Source organism: Haliotis rubra, unplaced genomic scaffold, assembly GCF_003918875.1.
Source record: "Haliotis rubra isolate DU_JTF1 unplaced genomic scaffold, ASM391887v1 Scf38, whole genome shotgun sequence".
Lineage (NCBI taxonomy): Eukaryota > Metazoa > Mollusca > Gastropoda > Lepetellida > Haliotidae > Haliotis > Haliotis rubra.
In genome coordinates this window covers 943,183-962,392 of record NW_025767057.1, presented here as the reverse complement: position 1 = coordinate 962,392, position 19,210 = coordinate 943,183, and the positions used below count along the sequence as shown (strand labels likewise).

The 19,210-nt window shown below is 36.6% G+C and overlaps 1 protein-coding gene across 1 annotated transcript in view; it reads right to left on the bottom strand.

Annotated features, from left to right (window-relative positions):
• LOC124286311 (potassium voltage-gated channel subfamily KQT member 1-like) overlaps window positions 1-10,919 on the bottom strand; it is an 81,170-nt gene extending 70,251 nt beyond the window's left edge. Inside the window, exon 1 of the mRNA XM_046722670.1 lies at window positions 10,609-10,919. Within this exon, the coding sequence (XP_046578626.1) occupies window positions 10,609-10,611 (3 nt within the window). The 5' untranslated portion in view covers window positions 10,612-10,919. The remainder of the gene's footprint in view (window positions 1-10,608) is intronic.
• Between the last annotated feature and the right edge of the window lie 8,291 nt (window positions 10,920-19,210).

The following is a 19,210-nucleotide window of genomic DNA, read 5'->3' as shown; positions in this document are numbered from 1 at the left end:
TTTTACTATTACATGTGTCTTCATATTATTAATAGAAATATTAACAATGTTTCTGGTAATGCATTCTTGACACAAACTTCTAAGGGGATCCTTGTTGCATAGACCTTCAAATACAGAACATCTCTATAAGTATATCATAAACTTGGAGTGGAAGAAAAGACTGATGAGATGCAGGAGATGAGATGCTTACCAATTTGCTGAAACGCAGAATAATGGCTATGGTGCTGACAAAGTCGGGCTAGCTATGCCTGAAAGTTACTAGTCCACAAAATAATTCACTGGCCTGAAATTTGAATGTAGAAACTAAGCAAAAGATTACAAAAAGGTAAATTACCTAATCATTAAGCTGCTAATATGATGAACATTTTCATCAGCCATAATCTTGCATGATATAAAGTGTATTATAACTTAATAAGTCTGAGAGAGTGATATATCTACAAAATGACCCCATGATTAAGTTCACACACTGAGGACAAGCCAGTACCAATTTCCAATTCATTAGACTAGAGGTGCTTATGTTTGGTGAGAGCAATCAGAGGACATCATCAAAATAAAGTTGGTCTATATATCCTGGCTCAGCAAAGGTGTGCAACTCCTCAAAGTGAATTACTCCAAGATCACTATTATACCATTATTCCCAGAAGAATTTATCGTTCTTAAGTTTTTGATGTTAACTCAAGGCATTATGATATCCTTAAGGATATGTTAACCTATAACCTACTGCTCTACAGAGAAACATTAGTTGTTTGGTTGTTGCAGCCATTTCATGTGAAGTGATAGGACTCTCTGAAAACATCAGTGTTTAATCTTCAGATGAATTAACAATTAAGAAATAAAACTGACCATCACTTATAAAACTAAAACCTGGGCTGAAATAAATTGACTCAAAAGCGTGAAAGCAAGAGTCAAATGATCTTCCAGCCTGCCAATCCCATATTCACAGAAAACACACATCAAAGAATATATTAATTTGACTTCGAAGGAAAGTTTTACAGATGAATGGACTGTAACCAATGATATTACCATGTTCTTTGAACACCAAGAAATATAAATTAGTCTGTCTCAAATCAGTTTTGTATATCAGCTCTCAGGCTTTGATGTTGAAATCTCCAAGGCAATATGTTTTGTGGAATCGTTGTTCTTTTCAAAGCAGATATTTCATTAAATTGACACATTGGACACTTGAGATTATGAAATACACATTAATGCATACTGCTAGGCATTAACCTACCGTTTTGATGAAGATAGTGTCATCTAAAAGCTTAACCAATATTGTAATTATTGACCTTGTATTATTCTTTTTTTCTAAATATTTCTAAATATTTTTAACATATGGAATGCAGTTAAATGTTTCAATGAATGATACCGTCAACCTCAAAAAACAGGGACAATTACTTTCCTACATTTTATCCAAACTGTTCAGAAACATTACTGATACTAGAGTGTAGAGAGAGTGATAAAATTGGACAGTTTGTCAGATTTAAGACGTACGGTTATCTTGCAGGTGAGAAAAACCTAAAGTGACATGTTTCAGATGGTCTCACATACTAGGTATGATTCGTATACAACAAGGAGTGAGTGAGTGAGTTTAGTTTTATGCCACTTTTAGCAATATTCCAGCAATATCACGGCATGGGACATCAGAAATGGGCCTCACACATTGTACCCATATGGGGAATCGAAACCACATGATAAATATGATTCAGCAAATAATATATTGTGGAAAACCTGGAATTTTTATTTGACCCCTATCCAGAAGTGATTAATGCCTTGAACAGTTTGTGTCAAAAAAGAAATCCAAAATATATAAACCAATGGTTCCAAATACCTATTTATAAAGATACTTCACGAAAATCTAATGAATTGTGGCCTAACAAAATTATTTTAAAAATAATCTCCTGATTGTCCTGTGACAAACAATCATGATTTAGTGACCTGAGTATTTGTCAACCAAGACAATTGTTTTAAGAAAAACATATTGATTTAAAGGGTGTTTAAGGGTTGACACAAATTGTAAACTTATAAGGTGGACGTCTATTTAGCATCCACCTTGCAACTAACAGCTGCCATGAAGTGGTCTGTAGAGGCTATTACATCAGCCACTTAAAGCTTGTGTACTGACTTATTCAATTTACCATACCACTCCAGCACTTACAGGAGGGATTGAGAATACATGTACCATCTGTAAATGTCATTGTGAACAATCACAGGTGTATCCTCAACAATCACAGGTGTATCCTCAACAATCACAGGTGTATCCTCAAGCAGTCTCTTTCAACCAACATATCTTTGATTCAAGATGTCAACATTATACTTCTATTCATGGAGTATTGCTTTCAAACCAGATGTAAATACTGCACTTCTTTTGTTCATGATTAAATTTGATTTATCTTATGTAAAAAAGTTCCTTTTCTGTATGGTTAAAGAAATATCCTCTCTACAACTTCATCTGAGTTGAAAATCTAAACTGCTGAAAGTAGGGTGTTTTGCAGTCAGTGGATGAAGCAATAAAAATACTGAGAGTCAATGGAACCCGTATAATAACTAGCAGGTAGGAATGAAGTGTGTTTTGTGTTGAATAATGCTGTATTCAGCAATATTCTAGCTTATGACAGCATTCTGTAAATAATTCAGTTGGAACCACAGTCTAGTGATTGACATAATGAGCAATGATCTGCACAAGTGGGATATGATAACATCCATCAACTGTCTATGAGCATCTAATTACAAGCAAGGGTTGCTGAAGACCAGTTCCTACCTAGACTTTCACAGTCACCAGGTATATGTATAATGGGATTTGGAATTAAACTATGGGTTAATTAATTTTTTTATCAAATCATTGATTTTAAATAAGTTCCATGTTCACTGATCAGTATAAAAGTAACAGTTTATATGTTTTCCTAAAAATCTTGATTTTAAATGACACAGCTCTAGGATAAAATGTTGCATTAAAGTCCTGTATTATTGCAATCAGTGGAAAAACAGACTTTCCATTAACTCTGCTGAGGAGGCATGTCAGTGAGTAGTCGCCTTATGGGAGTGAATGTTAATGTGTGCTGGTCTCATGGGAGTGCATTTCAATATTGTATTAGAATTCAATTAACAAATGTAGATGCTGCAGCATTTCTCAAACCGAACATTTATCTGCCACCACAAAATGTTGACAGACATTTCTCTAGCACATCAAAATGTAGACATAATATTTCTCCATCACAACAAAATGTAGACATAATATTTCTCCATCACAACAAAATGTAGACACATCATTTCTCCATCACAACAAAATGAAGACACAACATTACTCCAGCACAACAAAATGTAGACACATTTATCCTGCACAAAAAAGTAGACATAACATTTTCCAGCATAACAAAATGTAGACTCTCTTTATTCCTGCTCAACAAAAATGTATTCAAATCATTTCTTGTTAATGCGTTAAATACACTTTCTTTTCAGTTGATACTGGAAAGAATTCTGTCTGAGAAATATATTCTTGCTTTGTCATATATACCCTTAAATTCTCTTAAATACAAATACCCACAAAAGACTGCTTAAGCTTATATAAGTTTGTAACAAGTTAATCTAGCTCCAACTTCCTCCTGGAAATGTTGCCTTTCTAAATGTGTTCAATATATGACACTGTGTGCTCTACTACAGGGAATACACAGCGAACGTGAAGGTGTGACTTGTCCCTTGTCTGAATTTTCATGTAGAATTTGTGTCATCATAAATTCATGCATGTCATCATGTTTTTTCTGCTATAAAGTGTCTGGGGAATAAGCGATACCTCTTCTCTGATGAAATACAGTTCACACATAATAAGGGAAGGGATTCCAGCTCACCTTCTCCTACTGAGGGGAATCGTGAATATGACTTTATTGTTAAGATGTGGAATGCATTAGTGGACACAGGATTACTTCACAGACTGGAAGGGAAATAGCAACAAGATGATTGACACCTTACCCAGGACAGCCAATCCTATTGTTCGATATCATGCTGATCAAATGCATATTAATATAATACTTTATCCAGATTATTATTCTGTATAAACTCTAAATGGCAGTTTGTGTTTAACATATATATCACCTGAATATTGAAGACCTCATGTAAACACTGTGGAAGATTCCTAACTATTTAATTTAGCAATGTCTGTCTTCAACCATTAATTGTGAGACCACTATACATGCCATTTCCCTGGATTGGCTGTTGTTGGATTCAAATATTTCAGCTCATATTTGATGTCTGACTTGTACTACAGTATGAGTTTCTAAAAATCCACAGATCTAAACAAAAACAACAAAAGCAAATAAATTCACTGATAAGGTGATGGAGAGCGGTTCATGTGATGAATGAAAGGTTACAGCCTGGGAAAGCCACATTTAAGAAAAACAGAGTTGAAAATGGTGTGGCTCAGCCGGCAATGTACATGGCTGAGTGATCATGTGACTGTGACTCTCCCGGCAATGTGCTATTAGCTAATCCATGTTACCATAAATAATGTGAAATATTCATTACTAGTATGTAAAATCTAGAAATCAAGTTGATTTGTTCGCGGAAAAAAGTCCAGATCATGCAAACTAGCTGCCTCAAGTAGGAACTCAAACAACATTTACGAATTATTTATGATTATGCAACCAATTATTTCTTTGAAGCATTTGAACTTCTGGGAGGGTCAATTAAATGTTTTATCCTTTTCTGATAACTGTTTGAGATAAGAGCTATTGTTGCCTCAGTTATGTTTACATTCATGCTAAAAACTCAACAACAAAAAAACACTTTAGAAGAAAGACCATTATTGCACAAATATACATGTGACGCCTTACTCTTTCCATTTCATAGCTGTTTTTAAGCAAAATGTATGACTAGATTTTCCGAAATCAGTATTTTTGCCAGCGTTGAGGAAATGACATTTTGATTTAAAGTTGAAACGTCACAATACATTTGATGGAAATACTAGTCCAAACTTCTCTGCTGATGCAATATACCAATCATACAAACCAAAGTAGTTTACATGAAGACATAAAAAATACGAAAAATACAAATAAAATTTTCTTAAGAGCAAAAGCTGAAATTGCCCTTTTCCATAGAATAACCCATTAGCATGTATCATTTTATCTCAGAACATATGTTATCATATGGTAACTAAAAACTTCAACGAATAAAGAAGCCGCCCATCATATGTTAACTAAACAAACAAAGGACTAGTCACTAAAACAATTTGAATCCATTGTGATCAATGGGTGACGCTTATTTGAAAAAACGGTATTGATTCCCTTACTCATTGTGGCTTTCGTTGCGATTCGCAGCACCGAGGTTTGTACTTGAAATGTGGCTATAGCGGCAATTGGTATTTTTCAAATGTGGCTTTCCTGGGCAGACACCGAATGTAGAGTAAGGAATGAATTGTTCACATGTTAAATGCATAATGAGGTATGTATATAATAATATATTCTCTGATGAATGAATAATGCAGTAGGGATAGTTCATATGATGAATGTTTAATTAAGTAAGGACAGTTCATATGATGAATGCATAGTGAGATATAGATAGTTCATATGTTGAATGCACACTTAGGTATGGATAGTTCATATGTTGAATGCATTGTGAGGTATGGATAGTTCATATGTTGAATGCATAGTGAGATATTCATATGTGAGATATGAATGCATAGTGAGATATAGATAGTTCATATGTTGAATGCATAGTGAGATATAGATAGTTCATATGTTGAATGCACACTTAGGTATGGATAGTTCATATGTTGAATGCATTGTGAGGTATGGATAGTTCATATGTTGAATGCATTGTGAGGTATGGATAGTTCATATGTTGAATGCATTGTGAGGTATGGATAAACCATACGGGGAAATGATTGATGACATGATGGATAGATTGTGAGGTCTAACTGACGTATATTTACATGACAAATCTGTGGCACAGGTTACCAAGTCATCTGAAGCACCACAACTTCGTGGTGGCGCATGGTCCTGCGCTCAAAGCTCAGGTCACAAATCGGTGAAGTTAAGCAGCGTCGAGCGCTATGAGCATACCTAGTGTGGAGTTTGGCGCTGTATAAATGGACACATTATTTCTTGTGAAGAATAGGTATGCCAGGGACTTGTGGCTTGTCATAACTTTGATACTTCTGATCATGGGTTTCATTAGAGTAGTAGAAATCCAAACTGACTAAATGATTTATACTTTTACAAATAGCTTTTTAGACACACAAAACCTCAACTCTCTATCTATGTTTACTTAGAGAATAGTTGTTTTTGTATTTGATGTAATGTGTATACATATATTTTTTATACAGTAGTCAGTATCGATGACGTTTCATTTTGTATTATATGTTGTACAGGAGCGGTGTTAACATAAGCTGTAAAGCTTGTTCACCAATCCAATTCATTTTCATGAATAAAAATATGTTGAAACCAAACTGACAATCACTTTTTGTTTTCCATCCACATCGACCTGCCCAATTTTATGTTGAGCTATGGATTCTATAAATTTTTAATACATTTTGATATGATGTTTATTTTCATGTGATGGATGGATGGATGATGTATGTGATGACTGCATGGTGAATAATGGATTTTTCGGATGATAGATAAACAGAAGTGACAAAACCATTTCGATTATCACAAGAAGTCTCTGAGAGCTGTTTGTATGCTGCGGACCATTGTTTTAATGAATCACTGATACCAGGAGGTCACTAAAAGATTGTGTATCCCTTCCCCGCCCACTGTATAATACTTCCCATCAAAAGTTTACACTAGTGTAAGTGTAACCACTTACTTCAGGCAAATGTTCTAAAGTAAATTTTGCAAAATATTCCATGCTGTTTAAAGGTACTGTATACACATGAACTGATGTATTGTAAAACAAATTCATAACGTTGAAAATATTATTGTCTTAAGTTCAATAAATGATAAAAATCAGTAAAAATTGGCGATTTCTTAACAAAACTTTACACCAAAATGTAGCTGTTCACATACAGGATATTTGCACATGCTTTCGGCAATTTGATGCATGATCCTCCTGCAATTCATCTGGATAAGGTTTGCAGTTGGTTCCCCCAAGTTAGTGGAGAAATCAATCTCCGATGTAACCATATGTATATACATAACATATAGTGAGTATTTTAAGTGAGTTTAAACTATTGATGGGAAGTATACTTCCAGAAGATTATCCCTACATGTACTGGCTTTATTTATTCATCAGCTTAAAGTGTTTGGCTTTTACGTTAACTGTTAACGATAACCTACACAAGTGTCACAACTATGTTATCATATTTTCAGTGGTAATGAGAAAATCTTGATTCGTGTGACCTTGGCAATGTAAACATTTGTCTATAATGTGACATGGGCATGCACACCGCTCCTTATCCCAGCTGGAATCAGGCTAGGTGCTCTGATGTGCACAGAGCACACGAAGGTGAGCGTAACTAACTTACCAGTACTTTAACATAGGCTCACAATGGTCTTAGTGCTAAGATATTCACAACTCCTGTAATTTAATATAGACTTACGTAATACATGATTAGACAATGCCATTTAGAAAGTGGTCAAATGTAACATATGTTCTATTTGGGATTAAACTTTCTCAGTAAAGTACACATTCTTGTTTTTTTGTTGGGTCGAGTCCCATCCGGGATTCAAACCCACACCCTCCGAGTCAGGCACCTAATCGCCAGCACTCAAAGTCAGCCGCCTAACCCACTCAGCCACCACGGCTGAGTGCACAAAAACAGAAGTCGAACAACTGGTTGTGTACCCCTGTGATAAGTGTAAATTGGCAAGGTTCCTACAGCCAAAAGCTTTGATTACACAATGCTATTTAGGAAGTGGTCAAATGTAACATATGTCATATTTGGGATTACACTTTCTTATCATATTTGGGATTACACTTCCTGAGGGTGCGGGTTCGAATCCCGGATGGGACTCAACACAACATAAGCACAAGAATCTGTACTTAACTAAGAAAGTGTAATCCCAAATATGACATATGTTACGTCATACAGTCTCAGAACTAAGATGACCATAACTCCAATACTTTAACATAAGCTTACAATAGTTTTAGCACTAAGATTGCTTTGTGCATCTGGGCCCAGGCACATTGTTGCTAATCAGAGGGATGTTTTAGATATTCATATACATTCAGGGATAGAAATATTCTCTTTTTTCTAAGTGTGCCTTAGGGCACCAGGTAAATATTCTAGGTGTGCCTTTCAGAAATCAAGTGTGCCCAGATGTTTTTAGAATAAATGACTGTAGCAAGGATGATGATCATTTGAAATGTATTGTCAGAAAACAACAAATGTAACCAGTTTTCTGTTATCACTGACATGTCTTCTGTTTAAGATGGCTTTCTTATCTTTCATTTGTTCTGCTTTCCCAACACCTTTAATAGCTAAGAATTGTGTGAGAGGTTATCCTGTTCAACATATCTTACATACACAATTTCCAACTGAACTATTAGTACCCCCATCACTCTAAATGAGAAATAACAACAACCAGATTTCTCTATATCATCCATCATAATTCCAGTGATTTCCTGGGCGTAAAAGTCAATAAATGTTTTTGCATGTTTGTCATTTGCTTAGTGTTTCGTTTGGGGATTAAATGACTAGAGGTGAGTTATGTCTCTAAAATAATTAGGAGTGCCATAAGGGCACCGAGAACATTTTTATCCGTGCCATTTCAATATTTACCGTGCCATGGCACCCTAATATATGGGGTATTTCGAACCCTGTACATACAACTCTGCACTGTTCTATATTACTGTGTAGACGTCTGTTGTAACATGCAACATCAATGGTGATTTTTGTCCACATCAAATATGATCTAGTGGAGAGTGTGGCTTTCTATTCACCCTGGTCCCAAACTAATCCAGAGCTGCAATTAGATTAGACAGCATCAAAGGCTGATAGTCCATTATTTCACAACATACAGGAATTTTACAATGGCCTGTGCACTATGAAGTTCAGAGAAGTGAAGATGGAAGCTGCAGATCTTGCACCACAGTCAGTCAGCACTATGATCCCGAGCCAGTCATTTGTCATTTACCCTCCTCAGCTTACAGATCTTGTCAACTGCCGACACTAGTTAGCAAGAAGACTTATTTCCTCATCTTCAGTATTCCACACCAGAGATGAAAGAAGCTATGGAGAAAACGATTCAGAGAGGCATTGTTTCACTGTTGCAGGAAGTAGACACTAGGGGAATGTACTTTGAGGTTCCCACGAGGTGACGACAACATAAACCCATCGAAGATGAAGAGGACCCAGACCAATCACCTTGAGTCGTTTCTGTCAGACAATGCATCAACAAAGATTCATCACCTATACTGTTTGTCTCTTAAATCACTCTTTTTGTGAGTTGTGATGGCATGCAACACTTGAAGAAGGCAGAAACCCTATTTTGACCTCTGATTGGCACACCTGCACAATGTTGAAACTGAAGAAGCTGATGACAACATGGACAACTGCAGCTGGTTGAAGAAAGCATCAAGATGCAAGGAAATTGATTGTATGCTGACTTTCATTCACAACATTGTAACTTGTGACATTCAAAGTAAATTCAGCCAGGATGGAATCTTTTCAGCCTGGGGATCAAGCTCTCCAGATTTAAAGTATGGTACTGGTACCATTAGATCCAAACCAAGACCTATTATCCAAAACAAGACATATTTTGAAAGAGCTATGTCATCTCAACAATTAAAAATACTTCTTTATAACTTAATGGCAATTGATTATGCTGGAGATGCTAATCCCTGTAGAAACCCCACTTTTCTGACCATATCAGTGAAGTTTGTTTAACCTTTACTGCTATTGTGTTTTTAGGAATGTATCATCACTATTTGACACTTATAAACACATGCCAGAATCACACATTGGACTCTGATACACAGCATGCTTATGGTTATTAAAGGTCAGCTTTTATTCATGTTAATGATCTAATGTTGAGACAGGGACACAGAGAGTGACTAGCTTAGCATTAGACTAACAACTAGTCTCTGAAATGAACATACTTTACTAAAAAAAGTTCATAGTAAAAAAAAAAAATATAATGAAAAGGAGCCCTGAGACTTTTTTCATTTTCAGCTGAGGAAATCTAGACTTGCCACATTTTCTAGACTTGCATGGGCTTTCTTGGATATATTTACTTCAGGGTCTGTACGACAGACCAGCTTAGCTTATGCTGAATGCTCTGTGGTATCACCAACCCTCCTTGGTGTGATGACCTAGCATATTCTTGTCAACATAGTTATTTTACATGTAATGTTATAAAACACCAAGGCAAACTCCATACTGACCTATGTTGCTGTTTTCTCTCCAACTATTGAACCATATGACATTACACATTAATTATCATATGCATTAACATTTTTAATGTTAATATCATAAATTCCATATGGCATATATTTTTAAATATTTATCTGTTAATTAAATCTCCTCTATCTACTAATGACATGTAAGAACTCGTTTCCATTAATAATGTCATTACTGAATATTATGACAGAAATCAATACTACATTAGGTACATTGTTCATAACAAAGGAATACAAAACACATGTTACAGTGTTACAGTGACACCTGAAGAGACTCACCATATATTCACAGATGGGACTGAGAATGGTTTCAAAGTCTTTGATGGAAGCTAGAACACTGAGGACGAGACACAGGAGGACCACAGCAAATCTGTAATAAAAACAGGAACATATTAGGTATATGTATCACGGTTGACATCATCCACAATTTCTTGGTGCAACTGACAGTGCAATAACATGGTGCTGATGGTGGCCGAGCAGCTTAAAGGCACAATGTCACACATATTCGACAATATTTAGGCCTATATTATATCTATTGGGGCATAGGCACTCACTTTAGCTTCCTAGTGATGCAATGAAAGACTTATTATCTCATACGACTTGCCTGTAATTGATTGATAATTGAACTTCGAGGCGAACAGCTTCCAAACAGAGAACACTTGCCATATATGGAATGTAAACAATTTGTTCCATACATCAAAAACATCGGTGTTTGCCGAACTGGTTTCAATCACAAGTTGTGCATAGTATATTTGTAAAGAGCACTCCAGGGGACATAACTCTATAGGGTTCGCTTGAAATATAGTTTGGCCAGGAGAGGGCACAACAGTTGATTTAATGCAACATTGCTTAAATTCATTCGAACTTTTTAATTTAATATTGTAGTCTAAAGAAGTAATTTGTTTTGAATAAATTATGTGGTAACTTCCCTGAGGGCTGATAGTTAGTATTATTGAGAGAAATGCATTTCCGGTAGTTATTTCTAGAGAAGGTTGGTGTGATATAGTGCCCTTAAAAATCTGTAGTTTGCTGTGCAGCTGGAGAGGTTTCTGCTGACCAAGGGTTAAAGTACCAGTTTGCCCTAATATGGTGACTTATGGGGTGATATTGGATTTAATGGCACGATCAAGATTTTAGCACTTACATAATGACATTCATACATGCGTGCCAAGTTTATAGTGAAAGTATGAACAATTAATCTTTCTAACTTAAATAGTTTCCAGAAGAAAGAATAATTACATGAGAAAATATTTCAGAAACTGCCCGAGGAAATAATATAACTGGGAAAGGCTCTGCTTGAAGTTTTTAACTATGATATTACTTCCTGTAGAATGAATCCCTCAGGGGAACAGATATCTTATTTCACAAGCAGTTTGTGATATCATGCCACAGTTTGATATCAACACCCACATAGTATATGGACTACAAGTCAACCAGTGCTTGTTTTAATCCTTAAAGCTGAGCACCAGGCTTGGCAACAACAAGTAGTCAAACTATTGGCCATCTACTCCAGGCAGATACTCTATCCATTAAACCTCACTGGCTCTAAATCTTGTGGGTTTCACCAATGTGGTAACCGTCTACAAAGTGCATCACACTGGACATTTCTTCCACATTATGGTGACACATTGTGATATACTGTATTCTCCGCATTAAGCACTCCAGGCTGATCAACTTCGAGACCAATCTTCAAGTAATCTTTATTAGTGCCCGGTCCAAACATTTACATGACAGCCCATTTCTCTTACCACTAGACCATGGAGGCGGATACCAAATAATGACCCTTGTCTGTCCGCACATCATAGGATTCCACAAAATGGTCTGACTCACCATCACCTTGGGCTGTCTGCCCACACACTGTTCATCATCCAAATATTTCTTGAAAGCAATATGTCTTCCTGATAATACGATACTACTAAACATAAGGTAAAGATCACCTTATTGTTTCATGTAACAAGTTTATTCTGTCATGTCAAGACAGAATTATTTTTGTCTAAAAAACAAATCTGGCGTTCTTGAACACCATTTTATTATATGATGTATTCCAAAGATATGACAGGTTTAGTTGTAGCATCATAAAAATTATACATTGCATTCATAAGAAATCATAAAGTTTGTTATAATGATCAACAAAGTAAAACTTGTATGCACTAGAAGTTGATTTAGCTTGGCTACCAATTCTTGACTATTGTTTTCATGGACCAGACTGAGATTATGAGCTATAAAACAATATCATTTTTTTTCTGAAACCTGCCTTAACCCAACAATTAATAACTAAACACTCTCATAAAGATAAAGGCAGAGATATATCTCATTTTACCCAATCTGACAGTGAAAACCATCAAGACAAATTCTGTTTTGTCCAAATGGCTTAATAGGCTCTCTCACAGGGGACATGTGTGTGAGAATGATTGCAAAGAACAACTTCGGACTGACTTTAATCTACAAGGAATGGTTTCTATGCCACATGACTGAAAATAATGATAATAGAATATGCCAGACTCGGTCAGTGATTACTAACACTTGACTGAAAGGACAGATGTAATGAATTTTTGTATATGGGGGAGATGGTAGTAGGGGTCTCGCATCGGGAAGTGAAGAAAGAGTCTTGTGACATTTAGCGCCTCCTGTGCCGCACCTTGAGGGCCATTACAGGGTTAGTTGTGGCATCTCTCACCAGGCTCCACTTACTCAGACCAACCATTGATTTTCTGGATAGTCAAAGTGTTAATAACTCCTCGGACCAGATAGAAACCGTGCTATTAGCATGATTAATGTCACTTGTGTGCTTGGCCTAATCATAAATGTAACATCCCTGGATGGTGATTTTGATGTGTCCATCAGTTGGTACTTATATGGTTGATTATTACACACATTCTAGGAAAGTGTCAGTGGGTTAACCACTTGGCGCCTATCATCCTCGGGCTGTCGCCATAATGTAGGTTTTAGTTTCAAAAAATGAAAAGGGTCAAGTGATATTTCCTCTGTATATAAGTCAGCTCTGGTACGAATCTCTCGGATGTTGATAGGGCAAGGTCAACCCAATTGCTATAATGCCATCATCTGCTGTGCTGGGATCCATTGCAATAAGATATCTTAGCACTAAGGTGACTCCCATACTTTAACTTAGGCTTTCAATAGTCTTGGATTGCTTGGTGCAACAGGTTCAGAGATGCATGCGAAGGTCTGCTGATCATGTTCCAGCTGTGGATATTTCCTGAACCTTGAGGGGAGGTCACATGGAGCTAAACATTGTATTGAAGAATACTGCACTTACATACAGTGTCATGCATGTATGTGTCTGTGGCTGCTGTCCTTGAAACATATATACATATACTCCAAGCCAAAGAATCCTGTTTTTTCCCTTAATATGCCAGCCAGGGTTACATTTGTTATATTTGGGCTTACACTTTCTTAGTAAAGTACAGATTCTAGTACTTTTGTTTGGTTGAGTCCCATCTGGGATTTGAACCCACCCTCAGTGTCAGGCAACTGATCACCAGCACAGAAGTCAGCCATCTAACCCACTCAGCCACCGTTTTCCATCATTTGGTTATAATTGGTTTCAGTCAGCAAAATGAACAATGATTTAACAGATGTCTCATGATTGTACAGTTTTCATGTATTTCAATTTTAATGAATCAGGACTTAGAACTGAATAGTTTTCTGGTTAGGAAGGCCAATACAAAATGGTTTGAAAGATGTTCTGGCCGCTTTCTAATCAACATGGAAGCCATGGAACCAGGCATGCTGAAACCTTTGTCATGTTCAGTTCATTCCTCAGAATGTGCTTAAGTCTTGTGTGACAGTTGCCTTCTGTGTGGACAGCATGTCACATGCAGTGAGTCGTCAATCAGCCATAATCAAATCAGGTATTTCATCAACATTTTCCTTAGTGGTGGCAGCTGAAGGTCTTCCTGATCTTGAATCAACTTTGAAGCCCTTCTGTAATCTTAACACTGCCCACCTGTTAATAGTGGCAATGGATTAGAAGTATTATACCCAAAAGTGTGATGTTAGGGAAATTGTCTGAGCTGGAGATCCTTGGTGACAGAACCTTGACTAGAGAATACCTAGTCTCTGGTACCAGCAGAATTATGCTGTGTAGTTGTTTATTTGGTTCAAAGGCAGACTGTAATCAGGGAAAGTACAGAAAACACAGCACCTTTTACAAAGTGTTAAATGGTAACATGTGTTAAATGGTTACATGTTTGGGATTCTGCTCCTTCAATGCGGGTCTGAATCCCAAATGGGACACAATCCTCAATATTACTTGAATCTGTACTTAACTGCGAAAAGGTAATCACAAACAAAACACATGTTACTTCATAGTTCAGTTTAAGGCTTTTCAGCCAACCTTGTAATATGTCTTAACAGAAATGTCTGATCATAACATATATTACATTTTGTTGCTTACATATTTGTATTTCTTGTGAAGAAATGTCAAATGTGCTGTTGACAGTTTTAAAGATTCAGGGGATTTAATTTATTTGGAAAATTCATACTCCCACATACCAGCAGTGGAAATTAAAAGCTTGGAGACTAAATATGTGAGACATATACCATCTCTTCCCCAGACTGAATCAATCCCACTCTGCTAGACAGATGGATTGCACAATTGGTAGACTTTGATTTTTTTGTGACAGCATACATCTATTCCATTAATGTTAATCAATAAATCCAATCAAAAACAAAGCAGTCTCCCTCCCAAAATGTCAGTCTTAAAGACCAAATTAATTTGCCTTGATGTTATAGTGTGGATCTCCTTGCCTGGTCTTAACCCAAGCATAGGTTGACTAGTTCTGCTGATTGAGTCATTCATTTGATTAATCATGGCCTAGTCTCCAATGATTTGTGTCAAAATATTCACCATGTGACCATAAAATTCCCCCCGAGTTGCCCTGACACCGAACCTGTATAATAAAGTCTCCGGAATCAATCATGCCTGAATATACCAATGTGATCCACCTCCATCTCAGCCAATTACCAACACTGTGGATCTGCTCTGACCTTCAATCATGACAAACTAAAGCCAGGCTTTCATGTCACTTTTTTCCTCACAAAAAATCTCATTTTCCTGGATTCAAAATGAATTACGGCTTCTCATACGAGCAAAATTTCAAACCTGCAAAAATCCTTAATTAACCATGAAATGTAATTGCATTTTAGGTAGCTTTTCAGGAACTCAAGTGCAAATATTCAGTTTTCATTAAGATGAGTAAAAATATAATGAGCAGGGTTTAGTTATATCATGAACAGACCCGTGTTAATAATCTTGAGATAAATACCCTCCATATCTCATAGTTAATGACACCTTTCTCTGCCAGTGAACATGTTATAATCTGCGTGTATTACCATATGAGCAGGAGAGTTAAGGTTTCTGGAGTATGAGATTGTACAAGTCTTTGGCTGTCGTCCTTGCTTCTGCGTGTTTTTCAATTTCGGCCTTAAATTACCAACCTGTTCTAAAACATAAAAAGTTGTTTTTACTACACATTCTTCCATCTGAAGCCAAATCAGTCCAACCTGTTAAAATGTAACAATTTTTTATTTCATTTAAATCTCTCCACCTTTTCCGTCTTGAAAGCTCTCAACACAGGAAATACAGCACCAAAATCCAATACAGCAATGGTGCCAAGACCTGATGAACACATGCACTTGTGGAAAATATTCAAAATTCATTAACATTTTCATTACAAATAATGCACAATGAAATTGTCAGAGAATAATCAGCTTCAAATGTATGCCAAGACAGAGTTCCTAGTGCAAATGATGCAAAATATTTATAGTGAGTGAGTGAGTTTAGTTTTACGCCGCTTTTAGCAATATTCCAGCAATACCATGCTATGGGACACCAGAAATGGGCTTCACACATTTTGTCCATGTGGGAATCGAGTCTTCGGTGTGATGAGCGAACACTTTAACCACCAGGCTACCCTACCACCCCGCAAAGTAATTATAACATGTTTATGAACAGACTATTGAAAAACAGGGATGACACCTGGTGTTTATCGTGTGGAAAGGCATGGTCAGGTAACTCCTACCACACAATTATCAATGAAAATAGGAGTGTTTACTTGTTTACTTCATAATGCTGCACTAGCAACTCATGCCATATGACACCAACCTGTAAACAAACAGGTCTGAACCTGACCACCTGGGCCTAGATTTTCGAAGCTCTCTTAGCACTAAGATAGTTGTAAGTTAATGTTAATGTATGGCACTTACGACTATCTTAGCGTTAAGAGATCTTCGAAAATCTAGGCCCTGGTCTTTAGAGTCAGTAAGGCCTTGATTGTAAACGTTAACAGTAAGCAAAATATATGCCTTTTCATTAAATTTGAATAAATGTACTAAGTAATTGAACTGACATTACCTTGCTCGACATTAATGAGATTCGGATATTCAGACCTTGCTATACATCTTGATACAGAGGCTAAATGCCATCGTGCTGAAATTCTACACATGAAACCAGAGAGGACACTGAATATGCTTTCTCAGGTGTTTCATTGATGTTCCTAAAGACGGACAAGGAGGAGATATTCATTTCTCTTCACATTGTTCAGTCCTGCTGTACTCAAGTATATTGAAAACTAAGGTGAACTATATTAATCATGACCCTTCTTTGATTTAACTAAAGAAGATAGAATATGGGATTCCAAGAATCGAGAAACAGATCACCTGGGAAAGTTGGCACCAATTACAATACTTGCTTCTAGTCTGAAAGTTAAATGCACAGACATGACAAAGACATTGTCAATCAGGAAATTAGCCACTCACATAATTGGGTTTTCTGAATCTTTCTGAGCAGAGGTAGTGACCACATCCATTAAATGTATAATGTGATAAAACATCCTTGGGAATAAGGGATGATGATGATGATGATGATGATGATGATGATGATGATGATGATGATGACAATGATGATGATTTCTTTTTCAATGTATCATGATGGATAGAAAAGTAATGAGTGGGGAAATCAAAGTTTTTAAACTTGAATTTATACTGGTCTGTAATTCTTTTAATTTAATTTAACTTAAGTAAATCTTTCAATTCCATATGTGATTTATTCCAGATGTTTCATACATTATTCTCTGAAAATGTTTAATAAGGCCTTGCTTGATTGTTGTTATAAAGATTACCATTAGTTTTGACAAGGATTTCGTGGCGCTGATATATATCTCCTATATGGACTCGTATGAAGCTAACAAATCCAAAACAATATTGGAATGGCTTTATTCTAAATTCTCATTGGAATTCAATGCGTAATTCATGATTGTCACATATTTCCTTGTCATACAATATATTGTATATGGGCTATAGTATTGCGATGGGCTTATATGTCTCAGCAAGCAGACTAATTAATAACAAACAGTATTTGTCAGACATATTAATGGAATAGTTTTAAACTGTACATTATTACAAAACATACTGTTTGCTAAACATTGTTTTTCAGAACCATCATTGATTTGCAAACTGTTGTGAAAGTGTTTTCCTTTCATAGGACTGTCAACTCAAGCAGAATTCTCAAACAGACCATTTAACAAGTTCACATTCAAACAGCATGTCACTGCTTCATATCAAACACATCAATCTATTTGAAAAAACAGAATCTCGACTGCATTAAGGTAAAGTGAGACAGTAAATGTAAATACAATGGGAATGTTATTCTATTATATGCAGTCAACGTCACTCATGTCAATCACAATTTGACAGTAAATGAAATAACTCACAGTGGTACACATGTACACATGACGGACGACTGCACCAAATGATCAAACACTGTTATGTTTACATACCGAAATTGAAGCTTTTGTCACAGCCATACATTTGGGAACATCAAGCATTGATTTTGAGATCTGCCTTGCAATGAAGTTTTATGTAGAGACTGATCATTCACATGAAGGCCATGCGGTTAAATTGTGTTTTCAAATAGCAAGAAAACATTAGATAAAAGTTCGAATGTACTGCTCTGTGGAAATGATGAACCCATTAGGACAGCTATTTTTTTATGATATTAAGACATGTTTGCTCTGTTTAAACATGATACTGACATCATTCCTAGTACTTAGACAGACATCATTCCAAGCACTTGGACAGACATGTTGTTCCTAGCACTTAGAAAGACATTGTTCCTAGCACTTAGACAGACACTGTTCATAGCACTTGGACAGATATTGTTCCTAGCACTTACACAGACATTGCTACTAGCACTTGGACAGACATTGTTCCTAGTACTTGGACAGACACTGTTCCTAGCACTCCGACAGACATTGTTCCTAGCACTTACACAGACATTGTTCCTAGTACTTGGACAGACATTGCTACTAGCACTTGGGCAGACATTGCTATTAGCACTTACACAGACACTGTTCCTAGCACTTACACAGACATTGTTCCTAGCACTTACACAGACATTACTCCTAGTACTTGGACAGACACTGTTCCTAGTACTTGGACAGACATTGTTCCTAGCACCTACACAGACACTGTTCCTAGCACTTGGACAGACACTGTTCCTAGCACTTGGACAGACACTGTTCCTAGCACTTGGACAGACATTGTTCCTAGCACTTGGACAGACATTGTTTCTAGCACATGGAAAGACACTGTTCCTATCATATTGGACAGACACTGTTCCTAGCACTTGGACAGACATTGCTACTAGCACATGGACAGACACTGTTCCTATCATATTGGACAGACACTGTTCCTAGCACTTGGACAGACATTGCTACTAGCACATGGACAGACATTGCTACTAGCACTTGGACAGACATTGTTTCTAGTGCTTGGACAGACATTGTTCCTAGTACTTGGACAGACATTGTTCCTAGCACTTGGACAGACATTGCTACTAGCACTTGGACAGACATTGTTC